The 16401-nt window shown below is 45.1% G+C and overlaps 1 protein-coding gene and 1 long non-coding RNA gene across 5 annotated transcripts; one reads left to right on the forward strand and one right to left on the reverse strand.

Moving 5' to 3' along the window:
• Window positions 1–324: 324 nt before the first annotated feature.
• On the reverse strand, window positions 325–3787 carry LOC125515057 (uncharacterized). Of its 4 annotated transcripts, none has more exons than XR_007286761.2 (5): window positions 3281–3787; window positions 2935–3022; window positions 2142–2484; window positions 1453–2029; window positions 325–1324 (listed from the first exon to the last, which is right to left on the reverse strand). It is a non-coding gene; the product is annotated as an uncharacterized LOC125515057 (long non-coding RNA). The 4 variants fall into 4 exon arrangements; XR_007286762.2 differs by having other exon boundaries at window positions 325–1741; window positions 1830–2029; window positions 3281–3786; XR_015603476.1 differs by having other exon boundaries at window positions 325–1741; window positions 1834–2029; window positions 3281–3785.
• An 8238-nt stretch (window positions 3788–12025) lies between these two features.
• Window positions 12026–12766, forward strand: LOC125534837 (uncharacterized). The gene has a single exon (XM_087538663.1). The coding sequence runs from the start codon at window positions 12041–12043 to the stop codon at window positions 12764–12766; it is 726 nt and encodes a 241-aa protein (XP_087394789.1). The 5' UTR covers window positions 12026–12040.
• The last annotated feature ends 3635 nt before the right edge of the window (window positions 12767–16401 follow it).

Below are 16401 nucleotides of genomic sequence, written 5' to 3' on the forward strand. Positions count from 1 at the left end.
GCCTAGTACCAATTCTTGTCGCAACAACAATCTCACCCAATCCTCCTTCAAGAGGATACACAAAGGATATCAGGACACCAAATTGTGCGTGCTGTAACCAGGAACCTTAATTTAGCTTGTTTCTTCTTTAAGACCCAGATGATCAACCTAATAAAACAGCATATCCAACAAATAAGATGACATTAGTCATGCATGCAAGACCAAACTGTCTGTCAGAAATCACAGTTAGAAGCATGCAATCCCAATTCACAAGGCGGTAATCCCAGCAAATGATCAAAACATCCACAAGAAAAACAAAAATGATAGGCTGACAATTCAAAGACATGATGAAGAATATAAGTTTTTTTAGAAGTAAAGCACCACAGGCACAACGAAAGGCAAGGATACTAACTTATAAATAAGGCCATCTTTATACAACCTGGCAAAAGCTTAAATTACAGCTTTTGGCCTTTTCTCATCCATTGTAAAGCACTGACGCACAAGGCTGACATTAAGTTCACATTAGGAATTGGAACTATAGACAATACATTGTTTTCACTATTTTTCTTAACTAAGAAAATAAGAAGTTTATCTCATGGGTCCAATCAAGGGAGGCTCCAAGCCTATGTAATTGATTCAATACAGTACCACCATACTGATCTTTCCATTCTACGACCTGTACAGAAGATGTTAAGAGGATACACCAAGTGTGCAAAGAAATAAGCTCACTATGATTCATGCACCATCACACATGACAAATTGACACTGCCAATTATGAATTTTAAAAATATAAAGGACTCTACATCGTTACAGCTTCTACCACACATTGCCTACAGTGCAAACAAAAGAAAAGACAACCATGCGTTATTTCAACTGGTGTAAGCAAGGCACTTAGCAGCATCATGGCAGCTCTAGTTATCAGAACAAGGCTAAAGTGTAGCTTGAAATCATTAGTTAACTCTACTTCTATTTCGGTTGCTGAAAATCACAATAGTAAACTTGTTCCTAACTCTTTTTGTGATTAGTAGTCATGTGCATGACTAAACCATATCTTTTGTTATTGTTGTGCGTCTGCATACATAACATGTTAAACTTAGAATAGTCGTGCCCTAACATGTTATTCTGGTAAAAAAATAATTGCATATCAAATTGGCGATACACATACAAGATCTATGAGCACTATAGTGGAAGCATGATACTCTATATACAGGGAAAATAGAGAATTGAACCGCTTTCCACGCAAAGCGACATGATGGATCTGGGCTTCCCCATGGGCGCTCACGTGTGGGCAACATCTGTACTGTTTAATATGTTTCGCCACTAAATTATGGTCTCGTTGATTGAACTGCAGAACACAAATTTTCAAAATATGCATAATTATTACTTTTCGCTTTCTTTAATATGAATAACAAGAACTAAAGGACATATTCATGTCATGAAAAGCGAGGAAAGAACACTCAGAACCCTTTTCACCTTTCTTTTTCACAATCCTTCTCGTGCACTCATCTTGACACGGCCAATTATCATCCTTTGGATATATTTAAATAGAAAAATGTTTTGATTTCATTCCTTGATCCTCCACTCTGTCTTGTCAAGCCACAAGAATTATTCGGAACACAAGATTGTAAATTAAATATGTAAAAAAATAAGAGCGCAGAATTAGGATATAGAAATAGCGCGACTCTGATTTCCTTCGTTCGCTGCCCCTCTGCTTCGCTTCAGGTCTCCACCCCGTGTTGTGATACTACTCTTGCATTCCAATCTAACATTCAGGAATCAGCTAATATAAACTCATTGCTCTTTGTACAATAGAGAAGTAACAGGGGAAAGAAGAAAAACTGGGAATTCACTTGCCCACTGAAGTGTGTAAAGCCCAACTCTGAATTTTTGGTTGTACCGCACATCATCATCCATCTCAGATAGTAAGAGCATGTCCTTTAGCAATAAAACATCTGCTTAATTTTGACCTGGAGGTAAGAAGATGGACAAGGCACCTCCAAATCATCTAAATCGAAACCTTTCGGTCTTTGCTTTCACCATGTCTGAGTACCTGCATGGTGTGAGCAGATCATTCAATCAGTACAAAAAAGGAATAATGTTCTAAAATAAGTACACAACAAGGAATAAAGTAGTTCCATCAGTTATCTTGAAACTAAACATACCGTGCGTATAAATCCACCGGATGGTCAATTTTCTCACACCCATTCTCAACAAATCTTGTACATACCAAAAAAAAGTGTCCAATAGGGAGCATATTCAAAAAACCTACAGCTCCTTGAAAGAATGCCCTTCTCCACAGTAACCAAGCAAGCTCATGAATTTTTTGTGATTTAATATAAACAAACATGTGATGTGGAAGTAAAGCCATTGGAATATGAAGTGAATAATGTGCATCTACTCAAGTTGTAGGTAATTCTGCGTGCGGTTACTACGTCATCCTTGGTGGGGAGGGGAAGTTGGAGGAGGCTCTCGGATCTCGAGAGGCTTGACATCAGCGGCAATAGTCTGCACAACACGAAAATAAAGATTAAACCTTAGTAACAGAAACAATAGGAGACCTGAAATTATGGACTGAACAAAAAGAGATAAGTTGGGGAGAAATTTAGGTCGCCAGACTGATGAGCTCTTGCATATGCATGATATATATTACAAATGTGATACCTTTGTGCTGCCTTTAGTTTTGAACCACTCGGAGACCATTATGATCCCTCTAGCAAACATGTTAACATAACTATATGGGCAATGCATTTCGAACCATTGACCAAAGCATCCATGCACTCGGAACTAAAAGCATCTAATTGTTCTGTTCTAAACTATTTTAAAGTCTGCACTTTGTACAGCTGCAACTTGGTGTCATGAACTGAATTAGTGCATTACTTACACAACAGATATCAGATTAAGTAGAAGTCGGTAGAAATTAGCAGAAGTGGGCAACAAAAATCAGCAGCCCATCACCTTGCAATATAGAACATACTTTCGCCGACCATCATAGATCATACCGCTAAACAACAAGGCGCATCGGCCGTCCACTTGAATTATTATTCTGCAACAAAACAAAAGCACCCATAGAGCACCAATTAGAAGGGATCCTGCACACCAGTAAATGGTCTATATGGCAACAACAACAAAAACCATTTAGCCATTCATCAGACAGATGGTGTGCATTAGGTTGGGCCTGCTTACATGGTACAGAGGCATTTAGGCTACACAAATCTTGTAGATATGTGTGTGCAGAGAGAGACATCACAAATGCATAGATGTGTGTGTAGAAAAAGAGATCAGGAGCGAAGGGGAAGCTCACCATGGGGTCTCCGCAAAATCTGCCTGTCATGCCAAGGAAGAGGCATGGAAAAGAAGGTGCGGTGGAGGCATAGGCGCTGCCGCCGCTCACGGCAAAACAGAGGCGAGCCTGGCCTCCTCCCTGGCTGGGCGGCGGCGCCGCCTCCAGGAGGGCCGACCTACTCCTTCACCTAGTCGCCCACCTCCTCTTCCCCTGCCCCTTCACCCCACCACCGGGCTCGCCTAACCCGCGCTCGATCTGGAACCAGCGGTCGATGCGGCCGCATTGACAACGAAGAGAAGTAAGACGACGTAGAGGGGCTAGTGTGGTGGAGGAGGAATAGCAGGCGGAGGCCGTGGCGACGCGAGGAGGGGGTGGAGGAGAGGCGGCGACGGGGCTCCAGGGTGGAGGCCGTGGTGAGGCGAGGAGGGGGGTGGAGGAGGGGAGCGGGAGGCTGTGGGGATCGAGGGAAAACAGGGCTAGGGTTTGTGTGACGGCTGGTGCGGGAGTGGGACGAGGCGGATTGGCTGCGGAAGCGTGGAGCGGATTGGTCAAAACCGTCTGCACGCGGCCACGACTGACCCAGCCAACCAGAGCACGAGACGAGCCCACTCGTCATTGGCCAACCAGAACTAACAGTAGGTGAAAATCAGGTTTGACTGCTGTGAAGATCGAACGGCTCTAACACACCAGAAAGGCAGATCGAACGGTCAGTAAAGACCCAATCGGGGGAGCCTCCTGGATGCGAGTTGGCTAGTCTCTATATAGTTTTAAATTCTTATACCATTCCTCTAGAAGTGTTTTGTGCTGCATGTAAGATTTCATATTGGGGTTCGCTAGAGGAACCACTGAAATCTGAGTATGAGTCATTTTTTACTAGTCTTTGTTATGGTGAGGATAGAGGAGTGGCACAAGGTACAATAAAAAGTATTCATTTTCCATAAATTCATTACTTTGCACTATTTAATGGCAAATGCATCATGGGCAAGCAAGATTGCAGCACACTGTGTGCCCCTAACTTGAGCCTCATACACACTGCTTTGACAGAAATTAAATTTTATTATTTTGGAGAGATCGGTGCATGAAGATTGCAACACAACGTTGTTAGTGATCACTTTTATGGTAGGATGTATGCCTCCCGTGTAGCTAAGGAGCTGGGTGTTTCACCTTGGCCTAATGATCCCATTCTACCTACTCAGTACTTAGGGTGTGTTTGGTTTGAGAACGAAGTGGAACGGAATGTCATGGTTCCATTCCACTAGCACGGGTCGGTTCTGTCCTTGTGTTTGGTGGGAGCAATTTTAAAGAATGAAATGGTTACATGTTGGTGTTTAGTTCGAGAGATAGAATGGAGTGGAATTGTTCATCTCACTTGATTAGATAGATTCACACTGAATCAGATTTTGATAGAAAACTAATGAATGCTAGTGAACACTTATTATATCATTAAGAGGTACATATAGACGCTGCAATACAGGTACACAAGATCAAAGAACGAGAATCTATCATAATTAGAGAGCAGAAAAGATCATATGACGCACCACACACACACACCAACAAAAGATCAGTTCAGGCACCACTGCTAGAAACAACTATCTGTCGATAGTGATGGTCTGCACCATGACGGCCTGAGTTCACGAGGCTGCACTTCGAGCGCCTTCAGAAATAATAGATTGTGAAGAGGCAAAGGAAGGAGGAGCCGCCGACAGCAGGTGAGGCCGGGAGGCCGCCGCCGACCAGCCACGAGCCGTTGCTCCACTCCTCCTTAGCCGCTGCCCGCAGCAAGCAGCTACGGTCGCTCAGATGTGTCCACGACAGGACGGCCGCTCCTCGTTCTTTGCCTGGATGTGTGCGCCACGGGATGGCCGACTGTGAGGAAGAAAGACGAGCGGGAGGGGAGGCGACGGGGAGGTGAGGGACAGCCGGCGCTGGGTCGGGGGAGTGTGGCGGCGCTGAGATTTGGAGGGCGCGTGCGAGTCGGGGAGGGGGAAGAGACGCAGGTTCCGTTCGTTCCTTGTGGTCCGGTCGATTTGGAGGTATGGCTTGGTTCCGCATATACATATAATATTCGTTCGGTGGGATCCGGTTGATTCCGTTCCAGCGATGTACCGAACGCCGGAACGAGGCCCAGGTACGGGTCGGACCCATGCCATTCCACTTGATGATTGAAACTAAACACACCCTTAGACTTTGAGGCCATGAAGCGCCATAAGTTCCTTAAGGGCACAACCACTAATTATACTTACAACTTGAGGTTCAATAAAAATCCCATTGTGCATGTTACTTAGCATGCGCCTACTCTCTTTGATTATCACAGTAAAAGAAGATATTATGTTCTTGAGAGCGAGCCCCGTGAGTACAACGCGGCGGTCAAGCCCCTCGAGAAGGCCCCCGCCTCGCGAGGCAAACTACATCAGGGCCTCCTGAGGAGTGGCCTCCCGCAGCCGCCTCCCGAGGGGCGAACATCTCTATAGAGAGGGATCGAATCCTGAGCCCTCACGAGGCAACTCACCCTTGTACTAGTTCATACTCATCTTCCTCGTGAGGCAATCCACCATAAAGTAGGAGTACACTACTGGAGTCAGGATTTTTGTCGTCAGCCAGCTCTTTATCGTCTGCTAGCTGACAGTAAAGAAGGTCTTTGCCATCGGCTTACAGAAAACTGACGGCAAAAAAGAGCTGACGACAAAGATAATGTTTGCCGTCAGCTAGCTCTTTGCCGTCTGCTAGCAGTCGGCATAGTAACTTTGTCATCTGCTAGCAGACAGCAAAGAGGGACGGTGGCCCACTAACAGAAGCACCTAACGGCCACTTTCTTTGCCGTCGGCTAGTGGACGGCTGACGGTGTCCTGGACTAGGGGGTACTCACCACGTCGTCTCCTGACCAGCTGGATCGGGCCGAGGACCCCCATGGCGGTTCACTTATGGGCCACTTCGGGCAGCCCATGCCGCATACAAGGAGGATTCCACAAGACTTGGCACCCAAGACAAGGACTCCTCTAAACCCCAGGCCTTTGGTGTGTTATATAAACCGAGGCCAGGCTAGTCAATAGAACATCTCATATTCATTGCTACGATCTCGTGGTAGATACCTGTACTGTGTACTACACCCATATCTGTTGGGGAACGCAGTAATTTCAAAAAAAAAATCCTATGCACATGCAAGATCTATCATGGTGATGCATAGCAACGAGAGGGGAAGAGTGTTGTCCATGTACTCTCGTAGACCGTAAGCGGAAGCGTTATGACAACGCGGTTGATGTAGTCATACGTCTTCACGATCGACCGATCCTAGTACCGAAAGTACGACACCTCCGCGATCTGCACACGTTCAGCTCGGTGACGTCCCACGAACTCATGATCCAGCAGAGTGTCGACGAAGAGCTTCGTCAGCACGATGGCGTGATGACGGTGATGATGATGCTACCGGAACAGGGCTTCGCCTAAGCACCGCTACGATATGACTAAGGTGGATTGTGGTGGAGGGGGGCACCGCACACGGCTGGAAACAATCAACTTGTGTGTCTATGAGGTGTCCCCTGGCCACGTATATAAATGATGGAGGGAGGAGGAGGCCGGCCCTCATAGGGCGCGCCCAAAGTGTGGAGTCCTACTAGGACTCCCTAGTTCTAGTAGGATTCCACCTCCCACATGGAATAGGAAAAAGGGAAGTGAGAAGGAGAAGGAAGGAAGGGAGCGCCCCCTTTCCCTAGTCCAATTCGGACCAGTCCATGGGGAAGGGGCACGGCCACCCTTGAGGCCTTTCTCTCCTTTCCCGTATGACCCATTAAGGCCCAATACGAATTCCTGTAACTCTCCGGTACTCAGAAAAATACCCGAATCACTCGGAACTTCGATGTCCGAATATAGCCTTCCAATATATCGATCTTTATGTCTCGACCATTTCGAGACTCCTCGTCATGTCCCCGATCTCATCCAGGACTCCGAACAAACTTCGGTCATCAAATCACATAACTCATAATACAAATCATCACAGAACATTAAGCATGCGGACCCTACGGGTTCGAGAACTATGTAGACATGACCGAGGCTCATCTCCAGTCAATAACCAATAGCGGAACCTGGATGCTCATATTGGTTCCTACATATTCTACGAAGATCTTTATCGGTCAAACCGCATAATGATATATGTTGTTCCCTTTGTCATCGGTATGTTACTTGCCCGAGATTCGATCGTCAGTATCTCAATACCTAGTTCAATCTCGTTACCGGCAAGTCTCTTTACTCGTTCCGTAGGATAGCGAATGATCGATTCACCATTGATAGCATTAACCCTAAAAGGAGGGATATTGTGATAATAGCGGCAGATCAAACAAGAACTTAATGAAAAGATAGAAAAAAATTATGAAAAATCCGAAGCCCGCCTTAATCCATTTTGTTGAGGATCTTCCACTTATTCCGGCCCTATATTTACATAGCCAAGAAAGGCTCTGGCGAACATGCGTGACTGGCGGAGCGCCTATCGCCCTGGCACGACACTCTAAAATGCATGTTGGGTTGGGCCAGCAAGAAGACTTCGACTAGGGAGACGAAGAATGGAATTGAAGAAGGCAGCATAGTCTAAGATAACAGAATGGAACACCAACCAACAAGTAAGTGGTGGATTTGGATGGAGTCTCGCAGAAGAAGAGTATGCGCGCTAGCGCGCCCCAAGACATCAGTCCTTTTTCTGCTTGCTAGCCAAGGTCAGTTTAATGAATCCCCCTTCCAAACACCAACCCAATCTCCATTCCTTGATGAGAAATGAGCAAGACCATATGTTTCTCAAAAATATAGCCCCTATATAAACCTAGCCCTTACTACCCGAACTTCTTACCTTCAAATAGGACTAACTGCCCGAACCCGCTTGCTTATCTTCTACGATCTAATTAAGTTAAGCAGTGGTTATTTTTTTAAGTGACTAGAACTTCTATCAACTACTATTCTAGCACCCAGCTGTGCCATGTGTTTATTCTATTCTATTCTATTCTTCAGGTATTCCTTTGAATAACTCATCTTTTCAGGTAAGACAATTTGAAGATCTTCTTAGTCAGCCTATCTGTATTCTTATCCTCTAGTGCGGATCCAATCAGATTTTATAAAGCCAAGGCCTGACATCCATTGTGGGGATCATCTTTTATCGGGAGACATGGCCTGGTGGTTTCTGATCGAGATTCCTAATCAATAGGGCGAAGAGCTCTTCGCATGATCTGGTCCTACCTTTTGTCTATGCTATTTTTTTGTCCCTTCTCAGCTGTTGTCCTTACTCTGAATAAATTGGAACACATTGATTCCGTTCGTTCCCGCCCTTCGCTTCAGGCCATAGTGCTTCTGAATTATTTCTATACCCCTTCGATGATGCAGCCTCTGACTCTCGTGGGTAAACTCCTACTTGATTAGTTAGAACTTCTCTGTCTCAACTCGTGGACCTATCTATCTTCTTCTTTTTAAGAGATAGGGGTTTGCTATTCTCACGGATTGCTCATATTTATTTACCCCATTGAATAGTTTTTGCCTTGTTTCAGCCCTTCCTTCATCTGAACCTTTCCAAGTACTAATCTATCTTTATGGGGAAGACCCTTCATCTGACCTCCGGGCTACCCTGTCAATTGTAAAAAGTAGTTGAGTCGTGTCTCACAGGAGCAAAAAGAGTGAAATGAGGACGTAAGCCCCCTAGGTCTTCCTCTTCCTTCTAAACTAATTGCTTTTGCTTGACTCTTCCAGTAAAAAAGTATACCGAGTGGTTGAAGGAAAGCGAAAAGGAATGGCTTTTTCATGTACCAGATCCGGTGAGCCAGACATCAAGCAAAAATGGACATACAATCAAAGAGTAAGGAGCAGTTATTTGCAATGATGGGTGGATTGGTCAGAGCTGCAAGGAGAGACTCGGTTATGGCGCGATAAAGAGCTTGCTTCAATGCTCGGATTCAGGTAGAAAGTAAGAGCAGTAGCATATTCATAGGAGAGCTTTGTACTTGAAATTAGTAGTCCCGGTAGTTGGAAAAAAGCTCTGAATACAGATTCAAAGCATCAAGATAGGTAGTCCTATCATTAGTTGGCCAGTCATAGCAATTTAAGTAGAAAGCTTGCTTCGGGATCAAATCATTCAACTAAAGCTGTCAGGCCGGGTAGGCTTTGAGGAACATTGGGGTTCCTTATGTTGTGACTGAGCAGATATGTCTATTGTGCCCGGCAAAAACAGATTTGCAAGGAGTTTGCCAAAGGCTTTCTCATTTGGAAAAAAACAATTTCAAGTATATTTCCCTTCTCCATTCTCTGCTTGGATGATTTCCGCTTGTGTGAATTTCATTGCTGTGGGTCCCGTGTGTGCTCGAATAAGATTGTCTTAGGATTCTATTTAGTTGAATTTCTTGACTCCGTGGTGCTGGTTATCGAGTTTATGGCGCCGCCGACCATCCAAAAAGTCAAAGATGGCGTCGACATTTACTTATTATGCTCTCTTCTAATAGTGGTCCCTTGGTATTCAGGTTGTAAAATTCTGATAGGAAAGTCGACTGTTATACCTTGTTTTTGTAATGGCCTATCTTCTTTAAAAAGCCGAAAGATAAGGATTTCGCAAAACTTTTGTGTTCCTTTTTCTTTGAAAAGAAAACCTTACCATTTTTGGGCCGCTGTTACCATTTCCATTTCCTGAACCTAAACCTAACTAATACTTAGTTGTTTCCATTTCCTCATCTGGTGATAGATCCTCATCTTCTTCTGGCTCAAATCCCTTTTTCATATCCAAGGCAGGCTTTAGGTACGCTTTAGTTTGAAATCATTAAAGATATGCTCGACCTCGTTTATGTCCATGGTATCATCATACGTACCTTCTACTATCAACCAGATGAGATAGGGCTTTGAAAGGTCAGAGTCAGTCTCCTCTTTTTCTTTTAGGTCGTTTAGCAGTTCCCCAACCAGCTTTCTCCCCGAGAAAGCCTTCCTGAGATCAAAGAAAAAGGTTTGAAGGTTGATCTCTGGGATCAGTGATAGTTCGGAACCAGCAAAGGGAGGCTGAAAAGCCATAGTGCTAACGCACGCCCTGTAGTTTTGAAGCTAAAAAGACAGCAGCGAGCTCCGCGTCGAAAAGCGAAGCGAGCCGCGCTAGCGCGCTACTCTTCCTTTATGAGCGAGACTCTATCTAGATCTACTGATCTAAGAACTCCGCAAGCGAACTGAGCGATCCATGAGGTGCCTATCGGCAAGGCTTGGAAAAGCCTTAAGTTTAGGCTCCCTTCCTTCACTGAACTGATTCACCCGGGTCCAAACCTACCGAGCTAGCTAATTTTTCCTTTACGAGATCTCGACTCTTCGGAATGATTGGAGAGAGCCCCGCCTCCTCTTGGTTGGTGCCGGGCTCGAGAGTGATGGGACTACTTCCTTAAAGAGCCTTTCATTCGGGCCGGCAGGAGGGGCCCTGATCTATCAATTGAGGGAGCAAAAAACAGGCTTTGCTCCCCCTTTTTTAAATGAAGAAAGAAAGAAGGGTCGAAGTTTAGACCGCTCACAGTAGTTCTACCCATAGAAAAGATCATGAAAGAGGCAATCAGAATGGTACCCGAATCCATTTACGATCCCGAGTTTCCAGACACATCGCACTTTCGCTCGGGTCGAGGCTGCCACTCGGCCCTCAGACAGATCAAAGAAGAGTGGGGAACCTCTCGCTGGTTTTTGGAATTCGACATCAGGAAGTGTTTTCACACCATCGACCGACATTGATTCATCTCAATCTTGAAGGAAGAGATGGACGATTCCAAGTTCTTTTACCCCACTCAGAAAAAGTTTTCCACCGGACGACTCGTAGGGGGTGAGAGGGGCCCTGACTCCATCCCAAACAGTGTACTACTATCGGCCCTACCAGGAAATATCTACCTACAGAAGCTCGATCAGGAGATAGGGAGGATCCGGCAGAAGCATGAAATTCCTCTTGTAGTGAAAATAAGATCGGTTCTATTAAGAATAGGTCGTCGTATTGATGACCTAGAAAAGTATGGAAAAGAAGCAAGCTTCAACGCTCCCCAAGACAACAGAGCCCTCATAGTGGGGAGGGTAAAGAGCATCCAACCCAAAGCGACCTTTCATTCCCTTGTTTCATCGTGGCACCCCCCCACAAGCACCCCCAGGCGAAGGGGAGACCAGAAAACGCCTTTCGTTTTCCCCCCTTCAGCGGCCCTAGCCGCCTTCCTTAACAAGCCCTCGAGCCTCCTTTGCGCCGCCTTCCTCATAGAAGCCACTGGGTTGACCCCGAAAGTCGAATTCAATGGTAGAGAAGGCTTTAATAAGAATTTGGCCATGAGAGACCTTCTTAAGTATTGCAAAAGAAGGGGCCTGCTGATAGAGCTGGGCGGGGAGGCGATACTAGTTATCAGGTCAGAGAGAGGCCTGGCCCATAAGCTGGCCCCCTTTAAAAGCCATTCCTTATTAATAAGGATTTGTTACGCGCGATATGCCGATGACTTACTACTGGGAATCGTGGGTGCCGTATTTCTTCTCATAGAAATACAAAAACGTATCACCCACTTCCTACAATCCGGTCTGAACCTTTGGGTAGGCTCCGCAGGATCAACAACCATAGTTGCACGGAGTACGGTAGAATTCCCCGGTACGGTCATTCGGGAAGTCCCCCCGAGGATGACTCCCATACAATTCTTGCGAGAGCTGGAGAAGCTTCTACGGGTAAAGCACCGTATCCATATAACTGCCTGCCACCTATGCTCCGCCATCCATTCCAAGTTTAGGGACCTAGGTTATAGTATCCCTATCAAAGAGCTGACGAAGGGGATGAGTGGAAGAGGTCGTCTACTAGACGCGGTTCAACTAGCGGAGACTCTTGGAAAAGATGGACTAAAAAGTCCCCAAGTTAGCTTATTATGGGGGACCGTCAAGCACATCCGGCAAAGATCGAGGGGGATCTCGTTGTTGCATAGCTCAGGTCAGAGCAAGGTGCCATCAGGCGTTCAACAGGCAGTCTCACGATCGGTCATGAGTGTCCCGAAGAAGAAATTGTATACTCCCTTTGGTCGGAAGGCGGCGGGGGAAGGAAGGGGACACTGGGCGGGATCTTTCAGCAGCGAATTCCCCATACAGATAGAGGCGCCTATCAAAAAGATACTCCGAAGGCTTCGGGATCGAGGTCTCATTAGTCGAAGAAGACCCAAGCCAATCCACGTGGCCTCTTTGACCAACGTCAGCGACAGAGACATAGTAAATTGGTCCACGGGCATCGCGATAAGTCCTCTATCCTACTACAGGTGCTGCGACAACCTTTACCAAGTCCGAACGATTGTCAATTACCAGAGCCACTGGTCTGCTATATTCACCATAGCCCACAAGCACAAATCTTCGGCGCGGAATATAATCCTAAATTACCCCAAAGACTCAAATATAGTCAATCAAGAAGGTGGTAAGACCCTTGCTGAGTTCCCAAACAGCATAGAGCTTGGGAAGCTCGGACTCGGTCAAGATCCGAACAATGACGGAGCACTCAAATACATGTTTAATAAGTAGTTGTCTTTTTCTATTTGGATTTTAGTGAACTGCGTTTACATGAGATTAGTTGAGTAGGCTTGCCTTATCTGCTATAAGATAGCTAGTTGTGGGGCTTTCAAAAAAAAGGTTGAAGGCTTCGCTATCGCTCATGGTGTTGGGGAACGTATTAATTTCAAAAAATTTCCTACGCACATGCAAGATCATGGTGATGCATAGCAACGAGAGGGGAGAGTGTTGTCTACGTACCCTCATAGACTGAAAGCGGAAGCGTTAGCACAACGCGGTTGATGTAGTCGTACGTCTTCACGGCCCGACCGATCAAGCACCGAAACTACGACACCTCTGAGTTCTAGCACATGTTCAGCTCGATGACGATCCCCGGACTCCGATCCAGCAGAATGTCGGGGAAGAGTTCCGTCAGCACGACGGCGTGGTGACGATCTTGATGTTCTACCGTCGCAGGGCTTCGCCTAAGCACCGCTACAATATTATCGAGGATTATGGTGGAAGGGGGCACTGCACACGGCTAAGAGATCAATGATCAATTGTTGTGTCTTTGGGTGCCCCCCTGCACCCGTATATAAAGGAGCAAGGGAGGAGGAGGCCGGCCCTAGGAGGGGGCGCGCCAAGTGTGGAGTCCTACTAGGACTCCCTAGTCCTAGTAGGATTCCACCTCCCATATGGAATAGGAAAAGAGGAAGGGAAAAGGAGAAGGAAGGAAGGGGGCGCCCCCCTTCCCTAGTCCAATTCGGACCAGACCAAGGGGAGGGGTGCGGCCACCCTTGAGGCCCTTTTTCTTCTTTCCCGTATGGCCCAATAAGGCCCAATACGTATTCCCGTAACTCTCCGGTACTCCGAAAAATACCCGAATCACTCGGAACCTTTCCGATGTCCGAATATAGTCGTCCAATATATCGATCTTTACGTCTCGACCATTTCGAGACTCCTCGTCATGTCCCCGATCTCATCCGGGACTCCGAACTCCTTCGGTACATCAAAACTCATAAACTCATAATATAACTGTCATCGAAACCTTAAGCGTGCGGACCCTACGGGTTCAAGAACAATGTAGACATGACCGAGACACGTGCCCGGTCAATAACCAATAGCGGAACCTGGATGCTCATATTGGCTCCCACATATTCTACGAAGATCTTTATCGGTCAGACCGCATAACAACATACGTTGTTCCCTTTGTCATCGGTATGTTACTTGCCCGAGATTCGATCGTCGGTATCTCAATACCTAGTTCAATCTCGTTACCGGAAAGTCTCTTTACTTGTTCCGTAATACATCATCCTGCAACTAACTCATTAGTTGCAAAGCTTGCAAGGCTTAAGTGATGTGCATTACCGAGAGGGCCCAGAGATACCTCTCCGACAATCGGAGTGACAAATCCTAATCTCGAAATACGCCAACCCAACAAGTACCTTCGGAGACACCTGTAGAGCACCTTTATAATCACCCAGTTATGTTGTGACGTTTGGTGGCACACAAAGTGTTCCTCCGGTAAACGGGAGTTGCATAATCTCATAGTCATAGGAACATGTATAAGTCATGAAGAAAGCAATAACAACAAACTAAACGATCAAGTGCTATGCTAACGGAATGGGTCAAGTCAATCACATCATTCTCCTAATGATGTGATCCCGTTAATCAAATGACAACTCATGTCTATGGTTAGGAAACATAACCATCTTTGATCAACGAGCTAGTCAAGTAGAGGCATACTAGTGACACTCTGTTTGTCTATGTATTCACACATGTATTATGATTCCGGTTAATACAATTCTAGCATGAATAATAAACATTTATCATGATATAAGGAAATAAATAATAACTTTATTATTGCCTCTAGGGCATATTTCCTTCAGTCTCCCACTTGCACTAGAGTCAATAATCTAGTTCACATCGCCATGTGATTTAACATCAATAGTTCACATCACCATGTGATTAACACCCATAGTTCACATCGACATGTGACCAACACCCAAAGGGTTTACCAAAGTCAATAATCTAGTTCACATCTCTATGTGATTGACACCCAAAGAGTACTGAGGTGTGATCATGTTTTGCTTGTGAGAGAAGTTTAGTCAACGGGTCTGCCACATTCAGATCCGTAAGTATTTTGCAAATTTCTATGTCAACAATGCTCTGCATGGAGCTATTCTAGCTAATTGCTCCCACTTTCAATATGTATCCAGATTGAGACTTAGAGTCATCTGGATCAGTGTCAAAACTTGCATTGACGTAACCCTTTACGACGAACCTTTTGTCACCTCCATAATCGAGAAACATATCCTTATTCCACTAAGGATAATTTTGACCAATGTCTAGTGATGTACTCCTAGATCACTATTGTACTCCCTTGCCAAACTCAGGGCAGGGTATACAATAGGTCTGGTACACAGCATGGCATACTTTATAGAACCTATGGCTAAGGCATAGGGAATGACTTTCATTCTCTCTCTATCTTCTGTCGTGGTCGGGTTTTGAGTCTTACTCAACTTCACACCTTGTAACACAGGCAAGAACTTCTTCTTTGACTATTCCATTTTGAACTATTTCAAAATCTTGTCAAGGTATGTACTCATTGAAAAACCTATCAAGCATCTTAATCTATCTCTATAGATCTTGATGCTCAATATGTAAGCAGCTTCATCGAGGTCTTTCTTTGAAAAAATCCTTTCAAATATTCCTTTATGCTTTGCAGAATAATTCTACATTATCTTTGATCAACAATATGTCTTTCACATATACTTATCAGAAATGCTGTAGTGCTCCCACTCACTTTCTTGTAAATACAGGTTTCACCGCAAGTCTGTATAAAACTATATGCTTTGATCAACTTATCAAAGCGTATATTCCAACTCCGAGATGCTTGCACCAGTTCATAGATGGATCGCTGGAGCTTGCATATTTTGTTAGTACCTTTAGGATTGACAAAACCTTCCGGTTGCATCATATACAACTCTTCTTTAATAAATCCATTAAGGAGTGCAGTTTTGTTTATCCATTTGCCAGATTTCATAAAATGCGGCAATTGCTAACATGATTCGGATAGACTTAAGCATAAATACGAGTGATAAACACTCACCGTAGTCAACACCTTGAACTTGTTGAAAAACTTTTTGCGACAATTCTAGATTTGTAGATAGTAACACTACTATCAGCGTCCGTCTTCCTCTTGAAGATCCGTTTAATCTCAATGACTCACCGATCATTGGGCAAGTCAATCAAAGTCCATACTTTGTTCTCATACATGGATCTCATCTCAGATTTCATGGCCTCAAGCCATTTCGCAAAATCTGGGCTCATCATCGCTTCCTCATAGTTCGTAGGCTCGTCATGGTCAAGTAACATGACCTCCAGAACAGGATTACCGTACCACTCTGGTGCGGATCTCACTCTGGTTTACCTACGAGGTTCGGTAGTAACTTGATCTGAAGTTACATGATCATCATCATTAGCTTCCTCACTAATCGGTGTAGTAGTCACAGGAACAGATTTCTGTGATGAACTACTTTCCAATAAGGGAGCAGGTACAGTTACTTCATCAAGTTCTACTTTCCTCCCACTCACTTCTTTCGAGAGAAACTCCTTCTCTAGAAAGGATCCATTCTCAGCAATGAATAACTTGCCTTCGGATCTGT

Source organism: Triticum urartu, chromosome 1A (genome assembly GCF_056163025.1).
Source record: "Triticum urartu cultivar PI428250 chromosome 1A, HENAU_Tu73, whole genome shotgun sequence".
Lineage (NCBI taxonomy): Eukaryota > Viridiplantae > Streptophyta > Magnoliopsida > Poales > Poaceae > Triticum > Triticum urartu.

What these genes read in the sequence shown, in the direction of transcription:
- LOC125534837 (XM_087538663.1), top strand. Translation starts at nt 12,041, where the DNA reads ATGAGTGGAAGAGGTCGTCTACTAGACGCGGTTCAACTAGCGGAGACT.